This window comes from Leptodactylus fuscus, chromosome 4 (assembly GCF_031893055.1).
Source record: "Leptodactylus fuscus isolate aLepFus1 chromosome 4, aLepFus1.hap2, whole genome shotgun sequence".
Lineage (NCBI taxonomy): Eukaryota > Metazoa > Chordata > Amphibia > Anura > Leptodactylidae > Leptodactylus > Leptodactylus fuscus.
Genome location: NC_134268.1, coordinates 101,570,392 through 101,585,830, shown reverse-complemented (window position 1 = coordinate 101,585,830; position 15,439 = coordinate 101,570,392). Strand labels below are relative to the sequence as shown.

The window sequence follows — 15,439 nt, the reverse complement described above, 5'->3', positions numbered from 1 at the left end:
CACACTCCTCCATCCACCTCCTGTTTGTAATGTATGTCTTTCTATATGCCCCTCAGTCTTCAAAGAATAAAAGTTAGCACCAAGCTTCATGTATATATACTATGTCTAAAATAGATAAAAGATGTTATTTTAGCCCCAGGCTTTCTGCACATACTGTCAGAGAAGGCAATGAAGAGTGAATAATGTATATCTCTAATGCCACTAGAATAGAATCAATATCAGATCAAGATCTTAAAATATATGCTTTGCTTGTACTGTATGAACCTGCTGCAGAAAAGAGGACATTACTACCCTGCAAGAACTGCATCTAGTTTACAGTCTTCTCATGCCCCATGCTAGTGAATCAACAGCGTCCTGTTACAGCTTCAGAAAGACTGCAATTGCTACAGTTTCTTAAAACCGGAAAACGGGCCTGAGATTATTTTTCAACAGTCACAATAATTGAAACTTCATTTTTTCCTTTGATATAAGAAACAGGCTATTTGCATTGCTTGTAAAATCCTAGAATGCCCGGGGGAGCGGTAGAGGTCAATACTATGTGCCATGAATGAACAATTCTAGAAATTACAGATTCCAAATGTGGTTGCTAAAATAAAATGAGATTTATAGTTATTTTTAGGTTTTATGCAGAGGATTAATGTTTGTTATTTTCATAATCTCAAGTAAAAAAATTAGCATTATTAATTATTCTACAATTTAAAATTCACACGACAGCATAGGCCGGACATTTCTCAGTTTATCAGGAACATAGTCACAGCAGTCAGGTACACACTTTATAAAGGTGCACCTTGGCTAGTCGGCCTCCTTGATCTGTCCTGACCGCAGATGTCAGGGAGAGAAGGGCTCCGACCGGAGGTTATGGAGCAGGGTGTTAGCTGTCAATTACAGCTAAAACCCGCTCCCGATGCTGTGGGGGCAGTTGCAAGGGGGTTAAAGAGCTGTGACATCACACGGCTGGCTGCTGATTGGCTGCATGCATGCTTTGTGGGTGATCCCGCATTCTCAGAGTTCTTTGCCCCATGTCCTAACATGTGCAGCAGCCATTTTAGAAAAAATGTGATTTGTTTCCACAAAGCGTGAGGAAATGTGAACCGAATATTTCCTGAAATTCATATATTCATTTCACTACAGCAGCTTCGATTCGCTCATCTCTAATGATCAGCCTTAAAGTACACTGACTTGATTTATAACCCATCTGTGTAATAAGACAATTTACATAAGCTGTAAGTATTGGTCCGGGGTAATACGTTATCTTCTTTCCTACATAATTCCCCATAAACCAGGCAGCAATGTGAAATTCCTTTTATTGCAAATACCTTGCTGATAAAGGTATATATGCAAACTGTGACCCTCCTGCTAACACTAAAGGGCTGTCATGGCATGCTGAGACTTCTAGTTTCACAGCAGCTGGAGAAACACAGGAGGCATATATCTAAAACATATTAATAATTCATAGGAGTGTTTAAAGTACATGCTCAATATTATATAGACAGTCATTGATAACTCCCAAGTGAACTACTCCGTATCTGGAAATGTAATTCAGCGATTACATCATTGTGGGATGAGGCTACTGCTTGTAGGACATTTACTGTAGACTCCTTCCTTAAAGTGATGTGCAGCTTATGGTTTTATAATGAATGTCAGTCAATAGTATGAGGCAATACAATCCAGAATCTAGATGAATTTTATATTACAAAGGCTTGATATCAGACCATTTTGCAGTTAATATTATTGGAGAAGTGGTGTCTGGTATTTGCTGATCAGTTTGGTGCAGTCACTCCCTTAGATTGTGGATATTGGCACAGCAGTGCCACAATACTTGTGCCTGGTTACCATGTCTGAGTTGTTTCATACATTGTTATGGTGGTTGAAACATTTAAGTGTGGTTCTGTATTCTGTAAATGTCAATGAAGTGCTCAGTGCTAGTAAATGAAGTGCACTTATGGCATCTTGCTTTTTTTTTTTTAAATGTAGATTGTGAGCCCCACATAGAGCCCACAATGTACATTTTTCCCTATCATCATGTCTTTTTTGGAATATGGGATGGAAATCCATGCAAACACGGGGAGAACATACAAACTCCTTTTTTGCCCTTGGCGGTATTTGAACACCAGGACCCAGCGCTGCAAGGCTGCAGTGCTAACCACTGAGCCACTGTTTTGCTTTTCTAGCAGACTGGCTACTAAGGTGGATTATTTTGATTCTTTGATGGCATTAAGTGCCCAGGCTTGCGGTTTAGGCAGGCAAAAAAGCAGTTTTCTTTTTAAAGCCCAATGGCAGGAGCTAAGAGCAAGTATGTCTATGGGATGCTGCCTGTGTACAGAACAGAGGGTCAGCTGCTATGATGGAAATCACCGGGACCACATTTTGCATATGGCTGGATTAGGATTTGCTGTCGTATGACACAAAGCCTTTGTTGTTATTGGCTTCCAGCATGTCATTGAGCAGAAACATTATAGAATGCAGAGGTAGTGCATTATATATTACCAGACATCTGCTTCATCAATAATTCAGCGCCATATCCTGTCAGCTGCATTAATATTCCTGATAGCACCATCAATCAGCCAATATTTCCTACATTTATACACTTATACTCTTATACTTGTTATATATTGTGTAAAAGACAATTGTACTGGCATGATATAAATAAAACTTGATGACAAGTGTTTTAAGAAAATATAGACCTTCCCGAGTTTAGAAGGAAGGATGAGAGATAGCTTTCAGGTGTAAATGAGCAGCACACATTTCTGCAGGTTGTTCTGAGCTTGTAAAGCTAAAACGGGAAGACCTTTAGGTCACATCATCCATGTGAGTCATGTTCAAAGCCACTGTACCTCAGCCTAAACATGTCTGGCATATACTGAGGAAAAAAATCAGCATGGAAACATAAAACACTGTAGGCCTGTTAGGTCAGGATTTTCAGGGAGTCCGCTTGCGGACCCCCCAAATGGAAACCTATACGCATTAAAAAGCAGTTACCTAAGAAACCAAACAGACCCCATAGACTAGAATGAGTTCCGTGTGGTTCCTGCACGAAACGTGGAGAGCAAAATGCTGCTTGCAGTCCTTCAATGGCTGAACAGGAATCCCTGAGAATTTAGTTTATATCAGGAGACACCACAAAGCAAAGATCATGACAGCATTTGGATTAGAGCAGTAATGGAATAGGGAGTAGACAATTATGTTATGTTAGGTTGCTTAACCCTTTTCAGTATTTTATCCCATGTAATACCCCTTTAGGCCAGGTCCCAACACTGCAAAAACACTGCATTTTACAGTACCTGGAAAGTGGATGGAATTCTGTCTAACCCTAGCCACACATTGCAAAAAAAAAAAAAAAAAATCTGCAGCAGAAAAGCAGCGGTTTCAAAAACGTTTGGGTTTTTGAAAATCCTAGCATGTCCATTATACCTACAGAAATCTTGGGATTTTCCATATAGATATAGTAGAGGCATAAAGTCCGCAGAGGAAAACTCAGCAAAATCTCAAAGAAAAGCCACAGCATTTTCTTTACTGTGCTTCACTACATGTCTTACGACCTTAACCTTATTGCTAGCCTTCCGAAGGCCTATGCCTTCAGCTCATGATCTAAATGTGGAATATTAATAGAAAATGTTATTGTGGTTGGTAACAATCTATGGGGGGGGGGGAACTTTACAGTAAACTGAGGATCTGCTCTGTTAACAGAGGTTTATTGGCATGCTTTACCGCAGCCACGTGGACAGAAGAAACTGGTGTATGGAAATGTTGCATTGACATCTATGCAAGAGTATTACCTTCATGCTCTGCGACCTACACAAAAGCCAGTTGCAGGGGGAGGGGAGGAGGTGAGTTGTAACTATCACCTGTTATCATTGGTTTGATCCTGTTTTCTTAAGGGGACTGTATCATCTATTCTATTTTAATTAGATTTTATCAATAAATAACTGCAGTTGTAGCTATTTATCTTTACAAAGCACCTTAGGAGTGGCCTTACTATAACCATACTTTTCCTTTGTGTGTTGTCTGTATAGACAGTGCAGCTAGGAGTGTGTACTTTATTGAAACTAAAATAAATGTGATTTATTTAATTTCTGAGAAGTGATAGAAATGAACATCTCCCATGTCACTCCTCATCTCCAAGGGAAGTGACTCTATCACTTCTTAAAGAAAAAAATATCTAAATAAGTGATTTAAAACAGAGATATCAATGTTAGGGTCCATTCACATGGAGGAAAACGGAGCTTTATTTGGCGCTGAATTTTCAGCGCGGAAAAAAAAGCCTCCCATTGACTTCAATGGGTGCCGCTACATCACTTGTCTTATTTACTGCTATGCTCTTATGTCCTCCTGTGTATAAACATTTGATTCTTCAAATATTGTGTATACCATACCGGATGAAGAGACATAAGTAGTCTTAAAAGCTTGCTATTTGTCTTCATCTTAAGTTAGATATTAAAAGGTACCAACTGCTAAAGACTCTTAATTTTTATCTTTTACATCTTCTGGCTAATACAGTACTAAGATATATTTTTTCCTTAAGAAGTGATAAAGTAGATTCACATCCCCTGGAGACCTGGAGTGACATGGGAGATGCAGACAGAGCCTTATCTGTGACTATAGTGTTACAAACCGCCAGCTAGTTCTTCAGCAGTACAATGCAGTAGCTAATCAACAGATCCTCCATTAACAATTTCAGGACTGAGGGTGTCTAGGGCTTTAACTCCCAGGACAAAATTTCTCCTTTTGGAATGCTGTATTTAATTAACCCCTAAGAGTGAGTTTAACCACCCCCATGAACAGCTCCTGCACAATAAGATTGTGGAAGCCGTTCAATTGCTGTGGCAGTAAGGAGCTTTATGAAAGCTCCCAGGCCTTTTATAGCAATATTGCTATCGAGTCCTGCATGTAGTACTACAATAGTATAATACAGGAATTTTACAATGGACTGCAATACAGCAGTATTTCAGTCTATGGTTTAAGCAATATAACGTTTGCAGCCACCTAGTAGGAGCTAAAAAAAAAAGTTTTAAAAATTATAAAAAAAAATATATGTATAACAATTCAAACTCATCCACCTTTCCCCTAGAAAGCATATAAAAATAAAGAAAAACACACAAATTAGGCAATTCTGGGTCACAATATGCCTGGACTCTAAAAATCTAAAATTATTTATCCTATCCTATAAATGTCTTCATTAACATTTTTCTGTCATTTAATCTGCCATTTTAATGAAAAACAGCATCTAAAACAATAAACGTTCCCCAAAATTGCAATAATAACTACATCTTGCCCCAGAAAAATACACCTTATGGTTCCATTGACACAGTGTTTTGTGGCACTGATTTGGCCCAAAATGAATGAGCCTAGTCCAGTGGGTGCTGCTGAGAGGCGGACACCGTGGCTCAATGAGCCGCGGAATCCGCTTGAAAAAAGGGCAGTTCACTTTTAGCGGTCTCCATAGGCCACCATTTTTTATTTTTTTTTAAATGTAGATTGTGAGCCCCATATAGGGATCATAATGTACATTTTTTTTCCTATCAGTATGTCTTTGTAGAATGGGAGGAAATCTACACAAATACGGGGAGAACATACAAACTCCTTATATGGGAAAACCCCTTTAATAACTGTTGAACCTGCATACCCTGGAGCTGCTGGAATGCACTGTCCATCTCTGCCTTCATACAACATGATTGCATCAGGTCCTGAAGAGCCAAATTATACACAGTTAATAGCAGTCAGAGATGGCCTGTGCACAGTTGCAGGTACTGGTGATCACGGCATGGCTCAAGGATTCCAAAGTTAATTAACCACATGTGGCCCGGGTATCCTTATCAGGACCTTAACCAACCAGATATCAAAATGGGCACGTGGACGACAGACTATTAGTCCTATTGACAGTCAAAACCCCCATCATAATAGGAACCATACAACCCTCTACTGAGAATGAGATGGCTCTGCTCTGCTTTCTGTCGTAGTTTATGTAGCAAAGTTGACAACAAGTGAGCATTGTATTCCAGTGAACAATATAAAACTGAAATATTTAAAAGGGAGTCTTTTGGCAGTAACGTGGTTGTAAATTAAATAAAAGTACCTTTCAGAGGTGTTTCTACAGTTTCCAAATATACCTTGGTGATTCAGCTTTGCAGCCCCTTTTTCAGGTAAATAGGAGTTTTAATCATACGCAAATTAGGAGAGTGGTTTTGGGGTGTGCCTTAGCTTGCCTGGACTTTAGTCACAGTACACATGGTATTGTAATTACAATACAGATTTACTGATGACAGACTCCCTTTAGGCTGAAGCCCAAACAATGACATTTTATAGTTCCTGCAAAGTGGATGTAACTCTAAAGAATCCCATTCACACATTGCAGAGAAATACATACAGCTGAAATACTGCAATTTCCAAAACTGTTGCATTTTTGGAAATTGCAGCATATTGGTATTGGTAGTTTCTATACACTGTAGGTATAATTGAAGCAGAAAGTCCACAGAGGAAAACTCTGTGGACTTTCTGTGAAAATCGATGTGGCAAAAAACACAATATGTTTCAGCTGTGGTTTTTCCCACAGCGCTTTTTGGTTGCGGCTTGCCACGTGGGGCCTTCAGCGTAAATCTTTTTTTTTTTTTTTTTTTAAACATAGTTTACATCAAAAGTAAAATTTCCAAAAATGGAAATAGTAAAACTAAAACCACAATTTAAATAATATCCTGCTATACTTCTGACATAATATACAATTTATGAGTAAAATCATTGTAAGTGGTAGCTACAAGGAAGCAGGGGACCCAAGCAAAAAACCTGATACAATATATTTTATTTTGTATTTCGTCTGCCCTAGGTGATTCAGCATTGCAGAGTTCATCATCTCTAAGCAGATTTGTTGGTCAAAGGCAGAGAAGGTTAATTTTGCTATAATTAAAACAGAAAATTGAAATTGTGAGTAAATCTAGATTACATTTTTGCCTTGCTATCTTTTTAATTTAGCCATGCAATAACACAATATGACTTCTTATAAAATAAAGAACAGATTTAGACAGTTGTCGTGTTGCCCTATAGCATTAACATATTGGTTTATTCTCAAAGCCTAGGAAAATTAAATTAACATTATTTTAATGTGGCTCCTAATTTGCATTAACATTGTGAGATTTAATTGAAATGCTAAGTTGCTCATAAGGTAAGGAAGCGTTTCTCCTACACCTAGCCCACTGAGCAGAGAAATAAGCCATGGTACTCACACATGAGGGTTTTTTGGCATTTAACACATAAATGCTGATTAACCCTGGATCATAGCGCTGTATACCAATAGTTCTACCCTGGTACAAAACAACGTATATAACCTATAATAGTATAGTGCTATATACCAAAGCTTCATACACATTTTCTACCCTGGTATATAAGAACATATATAACCTTTTTCTATAAGAGTTAATGCATCGACATGCAAAAATATTAAATGTGAAAAAAAATTTAAAAACTATAAATGGAAGTTATAGTGGAAGTGATTTTTGGTTTTCAATCCTTTTGTCCTTGAGCAGATAAGCTGTAGGAAATGTTTAGTATTCGCTTTCTCTCCTCAGCCAGACTTTACTTGGCCAAGCTAAGCATGCGGATATATTGGGAGATCCAATGTTATAGCTGTAAGCTGAATGATTGTGTATGGTTACAATAGAGGTCAAGGCAGTGAGATAGCCTATGATCAGGTTATTGTCACAGGACCCTTCCAACAAAAAGTGTTTGTGCTCAAATGAGATAACACAACATAAAAGTCCACTGTTTGCAATCTACATCAAGGAACCTCCTAGCATGTATGTCAAACTTATTTTAACCAATTAAAGATGTGCAACACTTATAAAGTAAATGTATAGCAAATGTTGCAGTTCATCTTATGTACACTGCAAATACTTTGGACAAACTACATTTCCCATGATTCAACTGCCTGCTCTTACTCTGTGTACCCCTCTACAGATTCGGGGTCTGTTTTGTGTGAATGTGTTTGCCTCACTTATTCAGTTAGCACAAAAACCCATTCTTCCATACTATTTAAATTTAGCGAACAGGATGACAGTATATCATTAGGAAAATGAATGATGAGAGGAGTAACCTGAGACCCAGTTCACATCTGCGTTCGGGTCATTCCGGTCTCCTCTCCGCATGAAAAACAAGGAGAAAAAAGCACTGATAGCAGCACTTTTCTCTCCATATTTTTTGTGCGGAAACCACATGAACCCCATTATATTCTTTCCTAAAGTAATTGCTTTTTTATGTAGATTAGGTATCTGTTCCTGGGTCCCCAAGCAGACTCCCCAAATGGAAACCCATGCACAGATGTGAGCCATGCCTAACTCATATGGAGAGTTTATGTGGCAGTTACAGATTACTGTGAGAAAATACAGCAAACTAGAAAAACTAAAACACTCACAAAAACAGCAATATATAGATGTACGTTTCATCCTTTCTCATTCGATAACATCCTGTGTGTGTCCATGGCATGAGTGCATTTTCCTGTTCTTTTACCATTGTACTTTGTACCTACAGCAAATTAATGCCTGTTGATCTACACCACCATTACTAGCTCATATGCAGCAGTCAATAAATATCACAATCACCAGCCATACATATGTTATGGCCTAATCTATCAGCATAAGGAAAGGATTTTAACAAAGTAAAAAAAATATCATTAGGAAATATTTTCTGCAAAACTATGTAATACACTGGGCTTCTGAAACCATAATTATTCGGTAAAAAGATTAATATGCATACTCTTTTTACATTGTAGTTACACTTTTGCTTACTAATTTGCATATTTCCAAGAGTAAAACATGTAACCTCTAACATAATGCAATATTACAACAAGAGCATAAAACATGAATGGGAAGTGTGCGTGAACTGTGTATAAATAAGTAATGAAAGGATCTTAATAGGCTATTGATGAAAGGACCTGTGCCATTCTCAGACAACTGTATGATCCATGGAAAAGGCAGGATACTTCATTTCCCTAGGAATTATTTATGCAGATGATACTACTCTATTGCATCCATACTAATGAGGTCATTAGGCGTCCTATAGATAATCCCATGCTGGTACGGCATGCATTATAGGCAGACAATTAGTGTACACAGTGAGATTATCCCACAGTGAGATCATCACCCACTTATCACTTCCATATATTCATTTGGTGTAATAGATATTATGCCAAACACAGATTTTAATGAAACCGCAACACATCTGCAGCAACAAGTACAGGAATATGCTGGTCTTCATTTTGCACTGTATTGAGTACACATACCATATAGCGGTTTATTCCTTTTGTCCTACCATAGAGATGTAAAATATTATGAACATTAGACCAATGAACTATGTGTAGATTGTAAAGAAACAAAACAAAAAAAAGTTGTCTTCAGCTCATCATATGATATGTCCTTATAAAACCCAGGAGACGAAGAAAGCCACTGCACGAACTCAGGCCAGTACACAATGTGAGACTCCAGATAAAAAAGCTCTGCTCAAACTGGGAAAGGATCCAAGAGACGTCCGGTATAAATAAAAATTAACTTTTATTTTTCTCCATTAAAAGAGGGGGTTACATGAGTTTTTAGATCCAAGAAAAATTGCTACGCGTTTCAGTACCAAAGTACCTTCCTCATGGCAGGTACTTCGGTACCGAAACGCGTAGCAATTTTTCTTGGATCTAAAAACTCATGTAACCCCCTCTTTTAATGGAGAAAATAAAAGTTAATTTTTATTTATACCGGACGTCTCTTGGATCCTTTCCCAGTTTGAGCAGAGCTTTTTTATCTGGAGTCTCACATATGTGTAGATTGTCCTGACGGCTAGATTCCCTAGAACCTCCCTGTAGTTTAAGAAATGAGGTCAGCGTCATGGCTCACTAAAGAAGTAATACTTCAAGAAATACCTTTAGCTGATCATCTACAACTCTGGTGACTTCTCCTGCCATTGATTCCAGGGTCTCTTGAATTGGGGTTGGTAAACTATTAGCTCCAGCCCCTGCTGCTCCTCCAAGGTGGTACAAATTTGGCAAGAGCTGCAAAATACAAACAAACATACATATATGAATAACCCTGCTAGATTCTCAAGGTAAAACTATTTTCAATGTGAAATACAATGTTCCCCACTTACGGTCTTTGAATTCTTAGCATCACGCATAATTTTCTCAGCAGACTTCACATCTTCTAGGACAAAATCAATGCCACAGTTCCTTAGCGAGTTTAGGTGGTCTTGAACTTTGACACAAATACGGTCAATCATCTGTAAAGCAGAAAATCACAGCTACGTGAATACAAACCTAGTAAAAATAGCAGTGGCAGATTCAGGCTTTGCGGAGCCCTGGGCAATTGACTTTGGCGGGGCCCTACTTACCGGAGGGGGGGGGGGTCTGGAATACCCCCAGGGGAATGGGGGGTCTGGGGTGCCCCCCCCCCCAGGATATTTTGAAAAAATTAGCCCTAAAAATGCATTTTTGAGGCGTTTTTTTTTTAAAAAAACTAGTTAGCTGTGCTTGACCAACTTATAAAACTGACCTTATATGTGTACTATTAGCTGCATCGGGAGTGCTAGCGCAAGGCCAGCGGCATAGAAGCAATGTCATCTCACCGCTGGCTTTGCATATGAAACCCCGGCCACTAATTGACGCAAGAAAACCAGGAAGAAAGAAGAGTTTACAGCAGCGAAGACTGGTGAGTAAGGGACATGGGAATACCCCTTTAAGGGCCTCACACTTCTAACTCATACGTCCCAACTTTTGAAGAATAGAAAGAGGGACAAAATGTGCGACGCGCTGTAGCAAGCTTGGCTCCGTCCGCTTTTATGTTGACTCCGCCCATTCGGTCATTTTTCATGTGCTCCCACACAGTATAATCCTCCTACAGTCACCCGTAAATTATATGTCCCCTCCATCTCTCCTACATATACACCCTTCATCTGCCCCTAGTTTCATGTCCCCCCCTCCATCTCTGTCCCCAGTTTCATGTACCCCCGTTTCTGCCCAGTTTCATGCCATTTCCCCCCCCTTCATCTGCCCCAGTGTCATGCCGTTCTCCCCCCCTTCATCTGCCCCAGTGTCATGCCGTTCTCCCCCCTGCATTTGCCCCAGTGTCATGCCGTTCTCTCCCCCTTCATCTGCCGCAGTGTCATGCCGTTCTCCCCCCTTCATCTGCCCCAGTGTCATGCCGTTCTCCCCCCTTCATCTTCCCCAGTGTCATGCGGTTCTCCCCCCCTTCATCTGCCCCAGTGTCATGCCGTTCTCCCCCTCTCCCCCTTCATCTGCCCCCAGTTTCATGGGTCCCCTACATTATGTTCCACCTTAATGTTTAACACAAAAAAACCCACTTAAACTCACCTTCCCTCGCTCCCCCGCCGCTCTCTCTGCAGTCTCACTCATACACATAGTTGTAGGCGCGGTGTGACGTCATCACATCGCGGCTACAAATGCCGGAGCGCAGCGTTAAAGCAGGAGCTGAGCTGTGACAACTCCTGGTTAAAACGCCTATGTATTAAGCTCATCGGCGTCCGTAGGATGCTGATGGGTTGAAATCAGGACATACCTCCCGCCCGGCCCTGGATCCGCCCCTGAAAAATAGCTATAAACAACCTCCCCTTCCTAAATTATTAATGTAACGTTCGTCACATTTGAACATTGTTCCATTGAAGGTTATAGTAGGAATAATATTCTATTTACTGTTATTATTGCATACCATGCACAATTTATAATAAATCTTCTCCCCAACACTAAAAAAAATTGTAAAAACATAAAAAAATAATAATCATTATAACAATCTGTTCACGCCATGATGACAGACTACTTTCGTATAATAGCTTTTCTTGGGTTTACATTGCTTTGTCAGCTAGTGCAAATAGTGCTCATGTTGTACTATTCTTTTCATCAAAAGTGGCAAAACCGAAATGGTAAGCCCCAACGCAAGTGTGAACAGAGCCTAAATTTTTATAAGTAGATAACCAGGCCAATTATCTGGAACAAACATTCATAGGATTGCTTGTTCCTTATAAAGGGCCATCTTACTGTGCTGATTGTCAACGTTGGCTGGATTTACCAGCCTAAGCAGTGTGCAGGTGACAAAGTTAGAAAATACATGTATTCCTTTTGTTTGCTGTTATACTGCAAAAACATTATAATCTTTGATAAGATGTAGAAAGTATATGCTGCTTAAATAAATATGCTGTGAGGCAATATGAAAAGATGGCAAAAAACAATGTATATTCAGCTCACCCCTTAATCATGAACACCTGATCCTGGGCCGCACGGATGTGGATGGACCTTGTTCCACTTGTAAAGCCAGCAAAAAGTAAAGAATATCCAACGTCTCCAGAAGGTAAAAATTAACTTTTATTTCCGCATTAAAAAAAATATAAGCATCACAGGTAAGTACACCCAGCGTACAGAGATTGTTTAAGCTACGCGTTTCAGAACCTTGCTGGTTCCTTCATCATGGCCATGATGAAGGAACCAGCAAGGTTCTGAAACGCGTAGCTTAAACAATCTCTGTACGCTGGGTGTACTTACCTGTGATGCTTATATTTTTTTTAATGCGGAAATAAAAGTTAATTTTTACCTTCTGGAGACGCTGGATATTCTTTACTTTTTGATGAAAAGATGGCGCCTGCATCCAGGATGGGGAACGTGCTTGGCTTGCTCCCAAAAGATAGCGTCCGCAAAGCACAGCGCAAGACCAGGAGTAGCTGACCATAAATGGAACTGCTTATGCTTCTATTCTATTTAATCATAATGTACTACACCAATCAGGATAGGACACGATGACTTGCGTTGATATGATTCTTTTTCCTGTGCTCGCTGCAATATAAACCCATGTTGCCTTAGTAAAGTGCATCAGTGCACTTCTAACTCTGCTAAGAGAGAAGTTAATACCAACATTCTGTATCTGATGTTTATGCCTCGTCGCTAGCACATATCAATTAGGACAATGACAATTACCCGAGAGATTTGGCAGTTGGTCAACAAAGGAGTACCCTGACCTTTTCACAGGGAGTGGGACTCCTAGCAATGCAGTTATCCATGCAGCTAGAAGGCCCTGCCTCCTACCGACATACTGTCCCATACTATAATCAGTAGCATTATAAGTAACTATACACCTAGGAGACCCTCTCTCGGCATACTGTTCAGGCCAATAAATCCGGCCAAACAGACCAAAGTTTCACAGGTGAATGAATGCACAGTAATACGGCAGTCGCATCACCGTTTACGATGTTCGTGTGAATATAGGCTTGGTGTAGCTTGAGCCTAATGACCATAGACAGCTAATTGCATATTCATGTTCTCATCACTAAGCAACATGTAATATGTTTACACATATTACATTAATTAAAAATTATATTTATTTATTATTAAAAATTGTATAAAAATATGTTGGATCTAGTCTTTCAGCAGGCAAGTGGCACATCCATTTAAACATTTATTGTAATATCTGCTTACATGCTGAGTAGTGCTGGTTACGATGCTCTGCTGCAGTCTGTAGGCCTGCTCTTGAAGGTACTTTCTTGTCTCATGGTTCCTCAGCAAGTAGTTTTCAATCTTTAAAAGATAAAAAATAAAAATGACATCAAAAGAAGCTGTTATTGCCTTAACAAACACAAAATGTATCCCTGCAAGTAGCTCGCTAAGCTCATAAAATGGCATTTCATTACAAAGAGACTGGTTGCCATAGCAGAAGGGACTTAAATAGCATTTAATGACTTTCAATTGATTTCTTCATTAATAAAATTAATGAAATGCATGGGCCAAAAACATCAAAGTAGAGAACAGAATGTGAAATCCGTTAAATGTTCCACTAATATTATACCATATATACTACCTATGGATGTGTACTGAATATAAATGTATTTCTCTCATTCAAACCTGGACTGAATGGTTGGCGGCAGTGCCTGAAGGACGGTCTGCTGCAGAGGAGATTACTCTCTAGTTGAAGCTGTTAGTGGCTGGATTACCATTTGCTTCATTGACTACTCTTGACATTTTTCTCATCTGATCAATAAGTTGAGTACCTCACATTTAGATGTTACTCCATTAGATGACAATATGGGTCCCAGTAGGAAGAACCAGGGCAGGCTCAGTATTCAATGAGTACTCAAACAGACAGACTGCAATATAATAAACCCCTTCAGAAATGTTGATTTTTGCTGCCAATGTAGGAATTGTTTAACCCAGATGCCAATAAGACTCTTACTACTGACTGAAAAAAGGGAAGAGAACTGTCCTAGTTATGGTCCAGGGCATGAGACAGAATTAATAGATCTTTTGGTATATTTTCATGCATTTCTCATATCATCTGTAGAGAGTTAACTATTGGCATTGTAAGGTTATATTTGGTTTGCCATTGCCAACTTAGGTAGTAATTGACAATATTACAACAGAACAGACAATAATTGACTAGTTACTAAAGTATAGCACAAGTTAGTCCATATGGCCCATGAACACTACAGCAGAAAATTATTTAAGAAATCCGGTCCATGGACTAATCTATCCTTAGGTCTTGTCCAGACAGCTGTATTTTTGGTTGATGTAAGGTCTGTGTGCACAATGGAAAACACATGGAGGGCACACAGACCCATAATAGTGCATGACCAGCACGATTTTTTCCCACACAACCCCCAGTGTATGTATGAAATAAAGTAACATGACCCACTTCATTTTTTGTGGAAGACATGGACTCAACTCAAAACAATTCTCTAACTGCCTTTTGGTCCATCTCCTCCACACTCATATGGCGTGAATACACATATGAAAAATTGTCTGTCGGAAATATAACTTACCGGTAATTTTTCATATGGCCTCAATTAAGGCCCCAATGACATACCATAAAGGGAAGTTGGAACCATTATAACATATTAGGATATGTATCCTTATTTAATACCATTTGATTCATGTGACCCTAACCTATCTAACTGTGCAGCTGGGTTGATATTGTAGGTTCTTGCTACAGATTTCATTTAAGCAAATTTCAGACAGCTGGTAAATGGTGGAACGACAAAGAGATCCTAAAACTGTGTATTTTTGCCCATTTTGCTTCAATTGTAACATAGCAACAGTATACTAATATATGTACATAAAGCTCTCAGAAGTGATCTTGGATCGAATAATTGGGCATTATTCATATTATTCTTATGGTACTCCATTACAGGCATGTCTCCGGTCAGCCCCATAGACTTTTAATAGAGAAAAAAGCTATGAAATTACTTGGATGTAGAATATCATCTTACCTTTTGTAACGCCTCCTCAGTTTTTTCTGGGTTAGTCTTCAGTGCTTGGGAAGCATCATTTATAGGTATAGGCATGAACCTCAATGTATAATTTCTAAAAGGCAAAGTTCATATTTTTACACTGAACTGGATATTTTATTTTTTTTTTCTTTCAAAAAAAAAAAACCTAACCAAACATTTCAATTTTAGTCCACATCTGGCTTCACACTTC

The 15,439-nt window shown here is 39.1% G+C and overlaps 1 protein-coding gene across 3 annotated transcripts in view; it reads right to left on the bottom strand.

The window, feature by feature from the left end:
- Positions 1–15,439, bottom strand: part of CARMIL1 (capping protein regulator and myosin 1 linker 1) — a 260,007-nt gene that overhangs the window by 70,764 nt on the left and 173,804 nt on the right. For all 3 annotated transcript variants that reach the window (XM_075270894.1, XM_075270895.1, XM_075270896.1), the window contains exons 23-26: positions 15,229–15,322; positions 13,445–13,543; positions 10,117–10,245; positions 9,893–10,021 (exon numbers count right to left, since the gene is read on the bottom strand). In XM_075270894.1, coding sequence (XP_075126995.1) covers positions 9,893–10,021; positions 10,117–10,245; positions 13,445–13,543; positions 15,229–15,322 — 451 coding nt within the window. The remainder of the gene's footprint in view (positions 1–9,892; positions 10,022–10,116; positions 10,246–13,444; positions 13,544–15,228; positions 15,323–15,439) is intronic.